The sequence below is a fragment of the Fukomys damarensis genome, unplaced genomic scaffold, assembly GCF_012274545.1.
Source record: "Fukomys damarensis isolate Sample0158 unplaced genomic scaffold, DMR_v1.0_HiC HiC_scaffold_11, whole genome shotgun sequence".
Classification (NCBI taxonomy): Eukaryota; Metazoa; Chordata; class Mammalia; order Rodentia; family Bathyergidae; genus Fukomys; species Fukomys damarensis.
Genome location: NW_022900923.1, coordinates 39,807,240 through 39,821,851, shown reverse-complemented (window position 1 = coordinate 39,821,851; position 14,612 = coordinate 39,807,240). Strand labels below are relative to the sequence as shown.

Here is a 14,612-nt window from a genome sequence, read left to right as displayed (position 1 = left end):
GGCGGTGTTGGCGTTGGCGAGGAGGAGGAGGGAGGAGGGAGGAGGAGAGAGGAGGAGGCTGGCAGTCTGGCTGCCCAACGCTGACTGTTATCGGTTCTCCTTTTGAAGACTCAGAGTTCCAAGCTTTGCTCTGCTCCTGGGCTGTCCCCCACACCTTGACATTATCGGAGACTTAGTATGGTAATTCTAGGCCCTCCGTTGCATTTTTGTTTGATTTTTTTAAAAAATGGAATCTGGCAACTTATCTTAATATTTTTTGAGAAAAGTATTAGTGTATTTGACAGTCACACAAATTAGGTTAAAAGTATTTTTCCCACCCACTGTTATTTTGCAGAAATCCATTTTTGATGTAAATTGAGCATGTGATTGGGAACCAGAGTGTTAGGCCTCTTAACAATTGTGTGACCTTGGACAGATAACCTCTAGGTGCTGAGTGTGGATAAATTCATATAGACACACGTGTGTTATACTAGGTAACATCATACAGCATATAAAATACTACAGTACACGTGTATCTGTGTGTGTACATATATAAGGTAGTACTAACCTGTTTCACATAGTTGTGAAGATTAGGAGGAGCCTAAACACTGTCTTTAGCACAAAATAAGCACTCAGTAAGTGCTACTTATACAAAAATAGCATTTTCCATTATGGTTTGTGGTTTTGATTTTAAAGATTTTAATTATGAAGTCTCCCTCCAGTTTTCTTTTGTGAAAGTATAACAGTACATACCCTGGGATTCTGTTATATCTGACTGTTCAGAGTGCAAGTGATCAGGAAACAGTTGCTGCAGGGCTGTGGTTAGCAGTGTTCACTACTGTGTGGGTGAGGAAAAGGACTGTGTTCACCAGAGGAAACATATGCAGAAGAAAAGCTTGGTATAAGTGGTGTCACGATGTTTTCACTATTACTGTGAGAGAAAGCCCTGGAATACAACATCATATGGTGCTTTATATGTGAATTTAATTGCGGGTAAAATATATCTGATTATGTAATTTCCTCAACAGACTATTGAAGGATGTTTGTTCCAAGATCTCTAAAAATCAAGAGGAATTCTAGTGAGGATATCAAAAGTTGTGTAGCTAAGAAAATTAAGGCAGAAACAGAAGACCCTAGTGTGGACAGAGAAAGAGGGGTTCCAGTTGACACTTTGGTTCCAAACGAAGCCACAAGACCAGACGGGGCCAGCAGTGACCAGGGTCCCTTCCCCAGTCCAGCTCGCCAGGTTGGCCTTGTAGCACCAGAGCAGGATGAGAAGGACAGCCCTCCTTTGGAAGAGCCTGTGAAGTCATTTTCCAAAACACAGCGCTGGGCAGAGCCGGGAGAGCCTGTCTGTGTTGTGTGTGGCCGCTACGGAGAGTACATCTGTGATCAGACGGATGAAGATGTGTGTAGCTTGGAATGTAAAGCGAAACATCTTCTCCAAGTTAAGGAAAAAGAAGAGAAGTTGAATCTCAGGAGTCCACAGAATGCTGAGTCTGGCCCAGAGTCTCCACTTACTGTTCTTTATGTCTACAGAGAGCACCCTTTTATTTCAGCCCTTCAGGAGGACCAGATTGAAAATCTTAAACAGCAGCTAGGAATTTCAGTTCAAGGGCAAGAAGTCACCAGGCCCATTATCGACTTTGAACATTGTGGTTTCCCGGACATCTTAAATCACAATTTGAAGAAGTCTGGCTATGAGGTGCCAACTCCCATCCAAATGCAGATGATTCCTCTGGGACTTCTGGGAAGAGACATTCTAGCCAGTGCAGATACTGGCTCTGGAAAAACCGTTGCTTTCCTTCTTCCTGTTATCATCCATGCTTTATCGGAGGTAACTGATAAGAGTCCACATGTGTGATTCTCAGGAACAAGTGCAATATTTACCATCCTTTATCTTTAACTACATTAAAAATCACAAGCTGAGGATAAATTCTTGTAACCATAGTCACTGGCACTCCTGGAGATTTTGCTAATAGTGTGTATGTAAGACATAATATTAGAGAGAATTTTTCTTTTATTATCTTAAAGCAAAGGTCTCTTCATATTCCTTACAGAACATTTTATTTTTAACAGATTTTTCTATTAAAAGAATAAGCTTTTGATCGGGGGGGTGGTGTGTGTGTCCTGTTGACCAGATGAGTTGCAATTTATGTTACTTATGCCTCCTTCGATTTTGCATTTTGAAGAAACTCTGCTTTATATCAAAGTTTAACTCTGTTGTAGAGTTTCAGAATACACCTCCAGTGTGATGTGTGGTTCAACTTAAAATAATGCTTTCTTCTGTTTCTTGTTACTTTATAGTATACTAAGCACATTCACACATGGTTAGTTTGCTAAACATTCTGAGTGATTATTTTTTGCCGATACAGGTTTTGTATCCCTTATCCAAAACACTAGTCACTACTAATATATAAGATTTTGGAGTTTTTTCAGTTCTGGAATATTTGCATAGACTTCACTAGTTGAGCATCACTAACCCAAAAATAGGAAGTTCACTAAAGTATTGAGCTTGAGTATCATGTCGATGTTCAAAATGGTTTTTGTTTTTTGGGGATTTTTTCTGGATCAAACTCAGGACCTTGCACTTGCAAGGCAGGCATTGCACCACTAAGCTAGATCCAGCCCCAAAATGTTTTGTATTTCAGGGCATTTTTGATTTTAGGTTTTGGGGTTGGGAATATCCAGCTTGTACCGATGAGTTTGTAGGCTCTGACATATGGCAGAGAAGGAAGGGAGTGAAAAATGTTGGCAGAGAGAGGAAAGATAGGGGAGAAAAGTTGAGAAAACTGGAGTTAGACAATAATGTGAGAAAAAATAAAGTACTGGGTGTGCAGACCATAGGTCAAACACCCTGGAGGACCATAGGGCTAAAAGTAGGATATGGAAGGACTCCCCTTCCCTTCCACCATGAAAGCCAGTCTTTTGTACGAAGTAAAAAGTAAATCCACAAAAGAGGTGGGAGTGAAAATCAGGGTAAAGTGCCAAGCTCTGACCAGAGCCCTGTGGTGACAGGTGTTTCTCTTCAGAGGAGACGCGTAGAGACTGCAGTTTGCTGCCTACTTACAGGCGCAAACCTTCCATTTCCCGCCTTGGTTATATGGACGCCTCTCCCTGGCCCGTTCTGGTCTTTCATTGTGTGTCCGTGTTCTATAAAAAATAAGATCAATTTATGCAAACATCTAAATTCAGTGAGCGGAAGGCACAGGAGCTCAGGTCTAGTTGGGCTCATGGGAACACTTTCAGAGGGAAATGTTCCTGGAATCACTGAAGATTCAGTCCACATCCTAAAAAATTAATGGCTGTCGTTTCTGACTTGTTTTTCACATGTTTTTTTTTCCTCATTGAGTTTATTGGTACATTTTAGGTATACAGTACAGTTACATCCATCATTGGGATCTTGTACCTTTACATGACAGGTTGTTTTTCACACCTTTGCAGAGCAAAACTCCTTCTGCACTCATTCTTACGCCAACAAGAGAGTTAGCCATTCAGATAGAGAGACAAGCCAAAGAATTGATGAGCGGTCTGCCACGCATGAAGACCGTGCTGCTTGTAGGGGGCTTACCGATGCCCCCACAGCTGTATCGCTTGCGACAACGTGTTAAGGTAAGCACCTGTCTGCTACAGTGCCTTTGAAAAATTTTGTAAGTAGTGTACAAACTAGTGTTCTTATTTCCCCTTGAGAATGAAGTATAATTTTAAGTAGCTTTTAAATTCTTGGCAAGTAAACCTTAAATGCTTTTAAGGTCATTTCATATAGGAAAGGAACACAATTTATTGAGGGCCCTGTTGTATGCCAAACACTGTCGGATGTATTCACATCCATTATCTCTCTAACCAGTCACATTCGTTCTGTGGGTGGGTTGGCATATCCTGACTTTTATGGTTAACTCTCAGAAAGCTGGGATTTACCTAAAGATCTGTAACCAGTAAATGATGGTTGTCAAAACTGAAAATTTATTTGCTCTTTCCTTAGCTAGGCTGTTATGTGTGATCAGTATTTTCTGATATATTAAAATATGTACAAGTGATATAGTGGACTTGAGGCTTTGGTGCTTGGGAGCAGTGTGTCCATAAATAAGTAACTTCTTTTCTGTGAGCCTCGCTGCTGCATTGGACACATTTAAAATATAATTTTAAGACATTACAAATTGTTACTGGGAGCCGGAGATTTGGCTCTGTGGTTCTGCCGCCTGCCTCTCAAGCACAACGGCCAAGTTCGATCCCAGGTACCAAGAGAAAAAGACTGGCAATAGACCAAGCCAAGCTTACTGAATGTTCTAGCTTAGAAAATCCTGGGAGTTACTCAGAACAAGTTGTTAGTGGGATGTTTAAAAAGTTAAAGATAATGGGATATTCGATCAGCGATTTTTAATATGGATGTCCAAAATATAAAACAAGTAAAGGTGATATTTTATTAGTACAAAATTATTAGTTTCGCAACCGGGCGTGGTGGTGCACACCTATAGTCCCAGCACTCTGGAGGCTGAGGCAGGAGGATCGCTGTGAGTTTGAGACCAGCCTGGGCTACATAGTGAGTTCCAGGTCAGTCTCAACTACATAGTGAGACCCCGTCTCAAAGAGCCAAATAAATAAATAAAATAAATAAAAATTATTAGTTCAATGATATATATTTATAAAGTAAATACTAGAAATATATTTGATGGCCATCAAATTTTAAATCAGGTTCATAGAATTTAGTACACTCTCCTGTGAGCCTCTGCATTGAGTTTATTTTGTTGCCTAGAATAGAATGAGGGTAAGCTTGTGCAGGTTCTAACAGCAGTTCCTGTGTTCCCACGTGGATAAATACGTACAAATTCTGACTGCTTTTAAAAAACCATTCTTACATTCCCATTTTTAAATAAGTTAACACATCTGGGTAATCTCCATCTTGCAACATTTAGTAACTCTTGACTGGGCAGTGTTTTCATGCTTTTAAAAAACTGAGGCAGTGTATTATAGAGATTTTTTTTTCCCTCCCAAGCTCCCTGGAAAAAAGTTGCTAACTTGGTGCCTCAGTCACCCTCATGTGCTCTAGAGTTCAACTGTTACAAACAGGAGCATTATTCTACATGACCATGGTACAGTTGTTGAATCAGTGAATGAGCACTGACTCATTGGAATACATCCGGGATTAACAGACATCATCTATACTTTGGAACCCATTCACATTTTTGTAATTTGTGTGTGTGTGTGTGTGTGTGTGTGTCTTTGTGTGTGTGTGTGTGTGTGTGGTAGGACCAGCTCAGAATTGCACATTGCACGAAGCTGTCAGTTTCTCTTATTATCTTCTTCAATTTGGAACAGTTTGTCAGTCTTTCAAGTTTTTTCATGGCTTTGACACTTAAGATTTATAAGCCATTGGCCAAATTAAACTATCTTCCTTAAAAACAAAAACAAAAACAAAAACAAGATTTCCACGCCACTTACTTTGAAGGACATCCCTCAGCTGGTTAGGACATCACAGAAGGGATGCTTTGTACTTTTCATTGCATTTTCAGTGGCAGATTTCTGTTTCTCTTCTTCCTGGTGCTATACCAACTCTGAAGTTCACGTTTCCCCTTTTATATTCAGTAAATATTTTGAGAGTAGAACATTGTGATACATAAGTTTTTCTGTTTCACCAGACTTTCAGTTTATTAATTTATTTAAATCAGTGTAAATTCATGTTTTCCTGTTTTGTTCGACGGGTTATAATCTATGCTTTTATTTGACTTGATGCTCCAGTTGCCCTTGGTTTGCCCCGTGGAAGCACCTTCAAGTTGGTTTGACCAGTTCTTCCCCAAGGGACCAGTCCCCGTTGCCACTGCCCTTGCCCACACAGCCTTGTTTCCTCACTGGGCTACCCCCACTCTAGCTCTGTAGCTCCGCCTCCAGCCCAGGCCTTTGCATTTGTTTGCAGGGCTGAATAGACCTTCGCCCTGCCCTTTGCCTCCCACTCCCCCATCACCTGTCTCCTTTGTCACCTGGCCCTCCTTGGCCTCCCAGCCTCAGGCATGTCATCGATGCTCTCCCTTTGCTCACATCGGTGATCCCTCTAGTCCTTTGGCTTGAGCTTATATTTTAGGTAGGGCTGGGCAGACCCCTGTCTTCATTGCGTACCATCCTCATCTCGTTAGCATTTATTTGTTATATCTATTTCTTCCTTTATGTTGCAGGTTAACTGAGAGCAGGAACTATGTTTGACTTATTCATCATTGAATTCTGAGTACATAGCACAGTGTCACATATTAGCTGCTCAATAGCACGGTGTCTCGCACCTATTAGCTACTCAATAAAAATAGAATGAATGAATATGACCTACTTTTCAAATTTGCTTTTTCTCTTTTATTCAGGTTATCATAGCGACCCCTGGACGACTTCTGGATATAATAAAACAGAATGCTGTGGCACTCTGTGGTATAAAAACTGTGGTAGTAGATGAAGTAAGTAGTGGTGTTTTAAAAGCATTGGTCATATAATTTTATATAATATATGAAAAGTATATTACACTTACAGAGATTTATTCTATATTCAGGAACATTTTTTTCCCTCAGAGAAAGAAATGCAGGGGCTTAGCAAAAGTTGCAATAGCATTCCGAGCAGATTCCTTTGCAGTGCTGGTGTGGCCCAAATTCAAACCAGAGCTGTCTTCTAATTGACAGCAGACACTAATTCAACAGTGGTAAGTTTTTAAACATTTAATGCCTTGTATCACTTGTCCACAAGATTAAAGGAACTGGTGACACTGAATTATTAGCAGGAATTGTGGAAGTAACTAGTAATGCTTTGTTGAGTGGCTTTTTTTTACTTTTCTTCTTCTGTGTAGACAAAGACATCTGTAATTGTAAATTGGGGGGGCAGTTAATATACCTAAGGAGCATCTTATACTTTTGGCTTCTGTATTAAAGTAAGTGCAGTATCACATTGTATTTTATTCCATCATGCGGAAAAGCTCAAGATGGCAGAACCTTGTGCCAGTCCACACTGGGCACATACCGTTCCTGCCCACATGGCACATGCATGTTCACGTGTGTGCCGCCAGCAATGGCAGAGCAGAGGTTTGGTGTTACCCCAGAGATAGAACTGTGGGTCCCAGCTGCTGGCATTGACAGCCTCCTGCCTTACTCTGGGTGCTTCAGGAAGTAGCTGTGGATACCAGAGGAAGTGGAAGGAAAATGTAGCTCAAAGAACCTCAAGACCAAGGTGTGGGTATTTTTATCATCTCCCGTGAGACCTTAGGTTGATCAATCTTTTAGAGCAGTGACAAGGATGAAGAATGATTGCAAAAATGTCTCATAGGCCAAAAGTCCTACAGAGATATAAAATAATATTCTTCAGTCTTTAAAACATCCGCCAAGTCAGCGTTGTCCTGGCGTGGCCCTCGGGTGGGAATGATTCATCGCATCAACTTATCAGACACACTGCCTGTAACTGGGCGTCCCTCGTAAGCCCGCGTTCTTCTCATCTTTAAAGCCTAAGAAATGTTTCTTCTGTGGAATTTAAAGTTAGATTCCATTCATCCTCACTGCTCTTCACGGCCTTTTCATTTTCTTCAATTAGCAATAGGAGACATCAGTGCTGTGCTTACTGTTCTGGCACAGAAGTATCCATTCAGCAAGCACGTGCTGAGTGCCTCTGGCCCCGCTCCTTGCTATTTAAGAACTATGGTTTCTGTGTTGTCTAGAGGGGAAGTGAGCTGATCGTGTTGGTTATGTACTGGAGCTGAAGTCAGCACAGAAGTACTGTTTAGGTACAGATTGACCAATTCTGGAGAAGTTTGGACAGAAATACGGAGAAGTTTTGAATTACGTTTAAACCTGTAAGGTGCTACAATCTTATCAGAGAGCAAAGACCCATACACTTGAAGTAAAGGCACAAACATTATCCTGTGTGCTGAAATCCAGAAGAACTCAAAATAGGTGATGTAGGCCCGGGTTGGCAAGTAGTTTCTGTAAAGTACAAGAGAGTAAATATTGTGGGCTTTGGGGCCTATTACAGTCTTGGTTGTAAATAATCTATATAACCATAGACTCTAAAAATGACCGGCTGTGACTGACTGGGTTCCACCAAAGCTGTATTTACAAGAGCAGGTGAAGGTTGGAAGTTGTCCCAAGTACCATATTTTGGCAACTACTGATACAAGCTGTTAATACAGTAATAAGACTGTATATGATACGCCAACTGTCCATCAAAAAGGCCAGAAAGAAAAATGAGAGTAAATACATTGGCACCATATAAAAAACGGGCTTCTTAGAGGTCATGGAATTCAACTTGTGCCACAAAAAATGGAAAAAGACTTAGGAAATAGAGGAATCACTAGGTATTCCACATGAAGAGTCTAACCTAAGCAGGGTCAGAAAGTCCGCGTGCCTGGTGTGGATGAGGTGGGAACAGAGAAGAGACCAACCAGCTGGAAGAATTCTGAGAAATAACAGGAAGCAGAGTTGGTTAGCCGGGGTGGGGTCAAATTATAGAGGGCCCCGAAAGGGAGGCAGAGGAGCTGTGATTTGATGTGGGCGACAATGAGGCTTTCTAAATTATCGAGTTGGGGTGTAACACGTTGAAAGTGGTGGTTTAGGAAGTTAATTCTGCTGCTTGGCTGCTCAGTACAGGGAAATTAAAGAAGAAAGAGTGTGTGAGACAGAGGAGCCAGCAGTCCAGACAAGAGACAAAGGGTCAGGGATGGGAGGATTCAAGGGTTAAGTCTGAGAGTCACTGTAAAGTAATTATTTATGAGACTTCTGATGGCTGAATATGGGAGACGAATAAGACAGCTGTAGGGACGACTCCAGAGATTACAGTTGTACCTTTAATTTTAGAGACGGGTAAGTGGGTTAGTTTTGGATCTTGGTGATACTCTTGGAGCTTGGCTTTAGAATGTTAAGTGAAATACATCAGTTACACAAGCTTCAGTACCGCGTGGTTTCTCTTAGATGAGAAACTCAAATTATAAATAGTGAAATAAAAGATAAATAGCAGGAAGCAGAGAGGTAGAGCTTTCTCAGATGGGCAGGGGATCGAGATGGAGGGAGGGGAGAGGAAGAGAATGAAAAGAGAAATTATGATGCTTTGTACATGTAGCAGCTCCACACAAGGAATGTAAACATTACGTACTGCAAACGTACTAGTAAGAAAGAAGGAATTTTGAATTTCATGTGAATGGTGGACCAAGGGGAAATGTACCGTAGATGTAGGAAAGGTGCTTTGGAATCCATTTGACCTAATGGTTTCGGAAAGGGAGAATGGTTAGAAAGAAATGACCAGAGAGACTGGGTCCACGGGCCCAGCTCGGAAGAGGAGTCGGAGAAGAGAAGTAGTCTGAGGGGCAGAGCGGAGCGAAGAATGGTGATAATTCCCACAGGAGAGAAGCCTGCTTCAAGAGGAAGGTGACCACAGGAAAGGTGAAGGTGCAAACTAAGATCATTTCTTTGAAATTTGAAAATTCTGCTGTGTCCCTGGTTGTCTCCTGTGACACCAGTCTTTTGCCCTGGAATATTCTCCAGCCCCATCTCCCTGTTCCTTCTGTAAGTATTCATAACTGAAACCCTCCATCACTGCCCCAGGCAGACTTTAGGCTTTCTTCCCTCTGCTTTGTTGAACTGTGCCCAGGCTTCACTTAGTGTGTTTTCAGCCATATCCTGGTAATCAAGTGCAGTGTTTGTCCAGGTTTCCATAAAAATAAGATAACCTGGCATGTTCAGTGAGTATAAGGCAAGAGCAGACCTCTTACTGGGATATTCGGATTCACTGGGTCTGAGCTGGAGGCCAGGAATTATTAAAAACTCATTCTAGGTGATGCTTAGCTTTGGAGAGTTCTGGGACACTCTGACTAGTAGATTTCCCGACATATAGTTAGGGCCTCGTTTGCTTAGAATAATGAGTGCTTATTCATTTATTTATGAGATATATTTTAAGGCTTTTGGTATTCTGTGCACAGCTACTGTTCTTGAGGATACAGTGGAAAGTGACACAGATGAGTTCTTTGCCTCTGGAGCTGTGACTAATGTCGCTGCCCATAGTCACACAGCAGAGACCACTGGTGAGTTACGTTAGATCGGTAGTTGGGAGTTTCCGGGAGGGGGATATTTATGCCAAGATCTGAACGAGAAGGCACCGGCCATGCCAAGATCATCTCAGGCAGTGATGGCAGAACTTTAGAGACTGAGTGCCCAAACCGCCGTGACGTTATCTCCGTTGAGCTCCTCCTTTCCGAACTTGCGCCTGACCTTTGTGTGCACTGTTACCTGTTACCAACGCTCGTCTACTGGGGTGAAGCGGGGGGAAGCCGGGGTGACTTGGCTCGGGCGCTCTGTGTCTGCTGTGGCACGCGTGCCATGGGTTCAACACCACTATCTGAGGGAAGCCTGTTCCGGTGCCCGGGTGCTGGAATGAGAACGATTGTGGGCATCTGGGAGAGAAAGAAGGCTGGCACAGTAGGGCCAGGAGAGTGAGGGAGAATGGCAGGAAATGAAGTCAGACAAGTGGGCAGGTACGAAAACCTGTACGACTTCAGGCTGTGGTTAGATGCTGGATTTCGACATCCGACGTAAGTGTGGCGGAAGGCACTGGAGGGCAGGGATAAGACCTGACTCTCACTCTAAAAGAAACCCCACGGTTGCCTGAGGAGATGGGCCATGCAGTGGTGGGGACAGGAATGGGAGCATCTTCTCCAGAGTGAGTTGGGGGAAATCACCCACTGTGGGATGTGGTAGTGCTGGCAACAGAATTGTAATGCACTTGAAGTGGGTGCTGAAGAGGAGATGAGCAGGGACTTCCAATGGTGCCGTCTCGTGGGATGTGTGCTCAAATAGGGCATGGTTTGGCAGGGAGGAGATGCAAAAACCCTGTTTTGAGCAGGTTAAGTTTGGGGGTCCTGTTAGATCCAACTGGAGGTGTTAAGTTGGCAGTTGGTTTCTGCCACTTGAGTTCACAGAAGCACTGTGGCCCGGGAGAAGGCTTTGGGAGATTCGGTGTATAGTCGGTGCTCAGAGCCATGAGTGTGTCGATCCTCTCTAGGGACAGTGGACAGCTGGAGAAGACAAGGGGCCTGCTCTGAGGCTTCTGGGGCTTCCCAGCAAGTAGAGAAGGTTCAGCATGTAGAGACTGAGCAGCAAATGAAGGAGTCTGAAGAGAGAGTAGGCTCTGAGAGAGGAGAAAAACCATGACGGAGATATTTGAAGGAGGTAGTGATAATTATTTTATGACCTGTAATTTAAATACATATTTTAAATACATGGAGGTTTTAAGTTTTGGTTGATTCATCTGTTTCTGTGTAAGACCATACATTCGACCATACATACATGATTTGAAAGTAGGGTCTGTTTTTGTTTTTGTTTTTGGAGACAAAGTCTCACTATATAATTCAGGCTCTTCTTGAACTCACTAAATAGCCCGTGCTGGCCTTGAACTGCAGTGATTCTCCTGCCTCAGCCTCCTGAGTGTGGGGATCACAGATATTTACCACCATGCCTGGCTGCTTCGATGTCTTGACCACCTGTCACCCAGCATTCAGCTTCACGTTTATAATGCTAAAGCCAGGTTGCCATGGTCCGTGTCTCAGCCCTATCCCTTAATGACCATGTAATGTGGCTCAGTTTCCTGATCCACAAGACTGAGATCAGAACAGTGATGCCTGGCAAGGTTTAGATGAGGACATGCTATACTTGGAAAGGTGCCTGCTATATCATAAATGTTCAGCTAATGTAAGTTTTGAACCGCAGTGAGCCGCTAGTAAAGATTTGTTTAGCCTCTTCAGGAGTGAAGTTTTGGTAACAGAGATGGAAGTCAGATTTTCAGACATTACGGAAGTCATGAGTAATGAGAAATGTGGCCAGTGCTAAACACAGTTCCAGAAAAGTTTGGCAAAGTTTGTTTTATAATTAGGGAACATTTAAGCTTACGTCTTTGTCTTATCTTTATGCTTACCTCCTGCCATTGCATTTTTTGAGTAGCTTTGTTTTAGTTGTAAGAAGTTCTGATGTTTGAACACCAAACACACACACACACACACACACACACACACACACACACACACTTTGTTATTGTGATACTGGGTATTGAACCTAGTGCCTTTATACTAAGCTACATCCCCAGCCCAGCGTATCTCTTATTTATTTTGTGACAGTCTCACTAAGTTGTCCAGGCTGGGATTGAACTTTTGATGCGCCTGCCTTAGCTAATCAGAGTGCTGGGATTCCAAGTGTGCGCCACCTGATTCTGAAACATATTTTTTGTAGTACTTCTATTTGTAAGAATTTTCAAAAAGCATATATTTTTCACATTTTAATCCGCTAATATCCCTCTAAGGTAGGAAATAGATTAATAAGTAGAAACAGAGGTTTACAAAGAGAGTTCTCTCAAGCTCTGATTTGTGACTTTCAAAATATGCAGTTTAGTTGGAGACTCAGTATTTAGGTATTGTCTTTGTGTAATGTAAATGAAACAGAAGTTTCATGGATCAGTAATTCTCCCTGCTACATGTGGGCTTTCTGCTCTAATATTTTCTATTCTATCCTGTTTTCTCTTGGTTTGTATCATGTGCTAGTCATGGCCCATTCTACGTTGCGGATTGGCAACTATATTTTATGAGTAAGCTGTGCCCATTAGAGAAAAGTTGAAAAATGGAAGAGGAGGACCCATGTTCCTAGCACCTGAATATAACCATGGTTACTTTATTTCTTCTTATATCTTTTTTCCAGTGCATGGTTTGTAAACGTTCAGCGTTCGGTCTGTACACATTGGGAGCCCTGGAGGGATTAAGCAGGAATGTGTTATAATCAGACTGGTGCCATGGATGCGAATAGCCTGGAAGCCAGAAGACTGGTTCCCAGGGTGCGGGCAGAGTCTGACCGAGCTGGGCGTGTGGGAGGAGGGAGAGGCATTTCTAGACATGCTTAGGAGGTTGAGAGACGGGGAGGCTGTGGTCGTGTCTGGATTGTGGAATGAAAAGGCGAGTTTCGGTTTAGGTCTTCTCTCTCTGTCAGGCTGTCGGCGGTGAGCATATTCTGCTCTTTAAGACATATCACTTATTCAAGAGAGATGAAGGCTGTCTGCGTGGAGCACCTGGGGAGTGGTTTCTCCCCTAGTGAGGTTTCAGGGCGGCTGTAGGGAGGGGTGAGGATGGGTGGAGGGGAGGGTGAGTGGGTGTGAGAAGCGGGTCTCGGCTCCTCTCAGAACGTGTGCAGGACAGAAGCAGAAGGAATCCTTCCTGAGGCCTGGGCGTGTTGTCCAAGACAGGAGAAGCAAGGCGGTCCGTTGAGATGTGCGGGACTTTGGGGGATGGTGGAGGGAGGCGCGAGCACAGCGCACGCCCATAGGTATCAGAAACGTAGGCTGCGGGCACTGACCTCGGCATCTTCTGCACTTTATACGTCATCTCTTCGGTCTCCATAACAGCACTGTGAGCTAGTTACTACAGGGCGAATATCCTTAATCCAGAAGGCTCCAATTCAAAACTTTTTGAGTGCCAACACGACACCAGAGGAAAATGCCACACCATGAAACTTTGTTTCATGCACAAAATTATTAAAAATATTGTATCACATTACCTTTAGGCTCGGCACATAAGGTATATATGACATGCGAGTGAATTCCGTGTTCACCCAGACTTGGGTCCCATCCCAAGGATATCTTATTATGTACATACAAATGTTCTGAAATCTGAAAAAATATCTGCACCTGCAAACACTTCTGATCTCAAACATTTTGCATAGAGGTTGCGCAGTCTCTGTGTCTCATTCTTACTTATAAGAGAAAATTTAAGGCTTAGAGCTAATTAACTTAAGGTCGTAAGTGAAGCCAGGATCAAACTCACCCTGCCATGATTATTTCAGATTTTTAAAATTATATAGAATTAATAATATTAAAGTAAGTATTTAAAATTTAAATCAGTACATTAATGGGCACCTAAAATACTGTTCCTTAATTTAAAATAAGTAACCTGTTTCCAGACTCTAGAAACCTGAGTTGTATTTGTACATCAAGATAGCCTGAACTGGGCCAGAGATTTAGCTCAGTGGCACCGTGCCTACCTCTCAAGTGCAATGTCCTGAGTTCAATCCCTGGTAACAAAAAGAAAAAAGAAAAGAAAAAAGATAGTCTCAAGTTTTTTCTTTTTTTTAAAGGCAGCACTAATTAAAATTTTTTCTATTTGCTTAATAATGCATTTATTGTGTTACAGAAGTAACACAGAAGTATATTCGGAGGTAAAAGCCCCTATCTAGTCCTGCTGTTATAACCAAGTACCTTTATTTCTGATCACTCTGGAGGCTCTGCAGTGCAGATGTTGTGGGCACCAGTGGGCTCCACGTCTGATGAGGACTGGAGATGGTGCCCTCTTGGCAGGGCCTCGGGGCAGGAGGGGAGAGCGGCTTCCTTCAGCCTCTTGCAGGGGCTCTAATCCCACCTGCATGCAGTGAGCCCTTCCGACTTAATCATTAAAAGGTACCAGCCACCTCACAATACTATTATACTGGAGAGAAGATTTCAGCATTTGAATTTTGGGAATATATAAACATTGAGACCATTCCAGTCCCCAGCGTTACATTTTTATATAAAAGAATGTCTTATAGATATACTACATGGTCATAGTAAAAAAAAAGAAGCCAAACTGTAAAAAAAAAAAAAAAAAAAAAAAAAAATTT

At 42.5% G+C, this 14,612-nt stretch overlaps 1 protein-coding gene across 3 annotated transcripts in view; it reads left to right on the top strand.

Annotated features, from left to right (window-relative positions):
- Nucleotides 1–43: 43 nt before the first annotated feature.
- Nucleotides 44–14,612, top strand: part of Ddx59 (DEAD-box helicase 59) — a 21,482-nt gene continuing 6,913 nt past the window's right edge. For 2 of the 3 annotated variants that reach the window (XM_010645124.3, XM_010645123.3), the window contains exons 1-4: nt 44–180; nt 1,008–1,816; nt 3,424–3,591; nt 6,324–6,413. In XM_010645124.3, coding sequence (XP_010643426.1) covers nt 1,019–1,816; nt 3,424–3,591; nt 6,324–6,413 — 1,056 coding nt within the window. In that variant the 5' untranslated portion in view covers nt 44–180; nt 1,008–1,018. The remainder of the gene's footprint in view (nt 181–1,007; nt 1,817–3,423; nt 3,592–6,323; nt 6,414–14,612) is intronic. The other variant, XM_010645122.3, reaches the window with a different exon arrangement.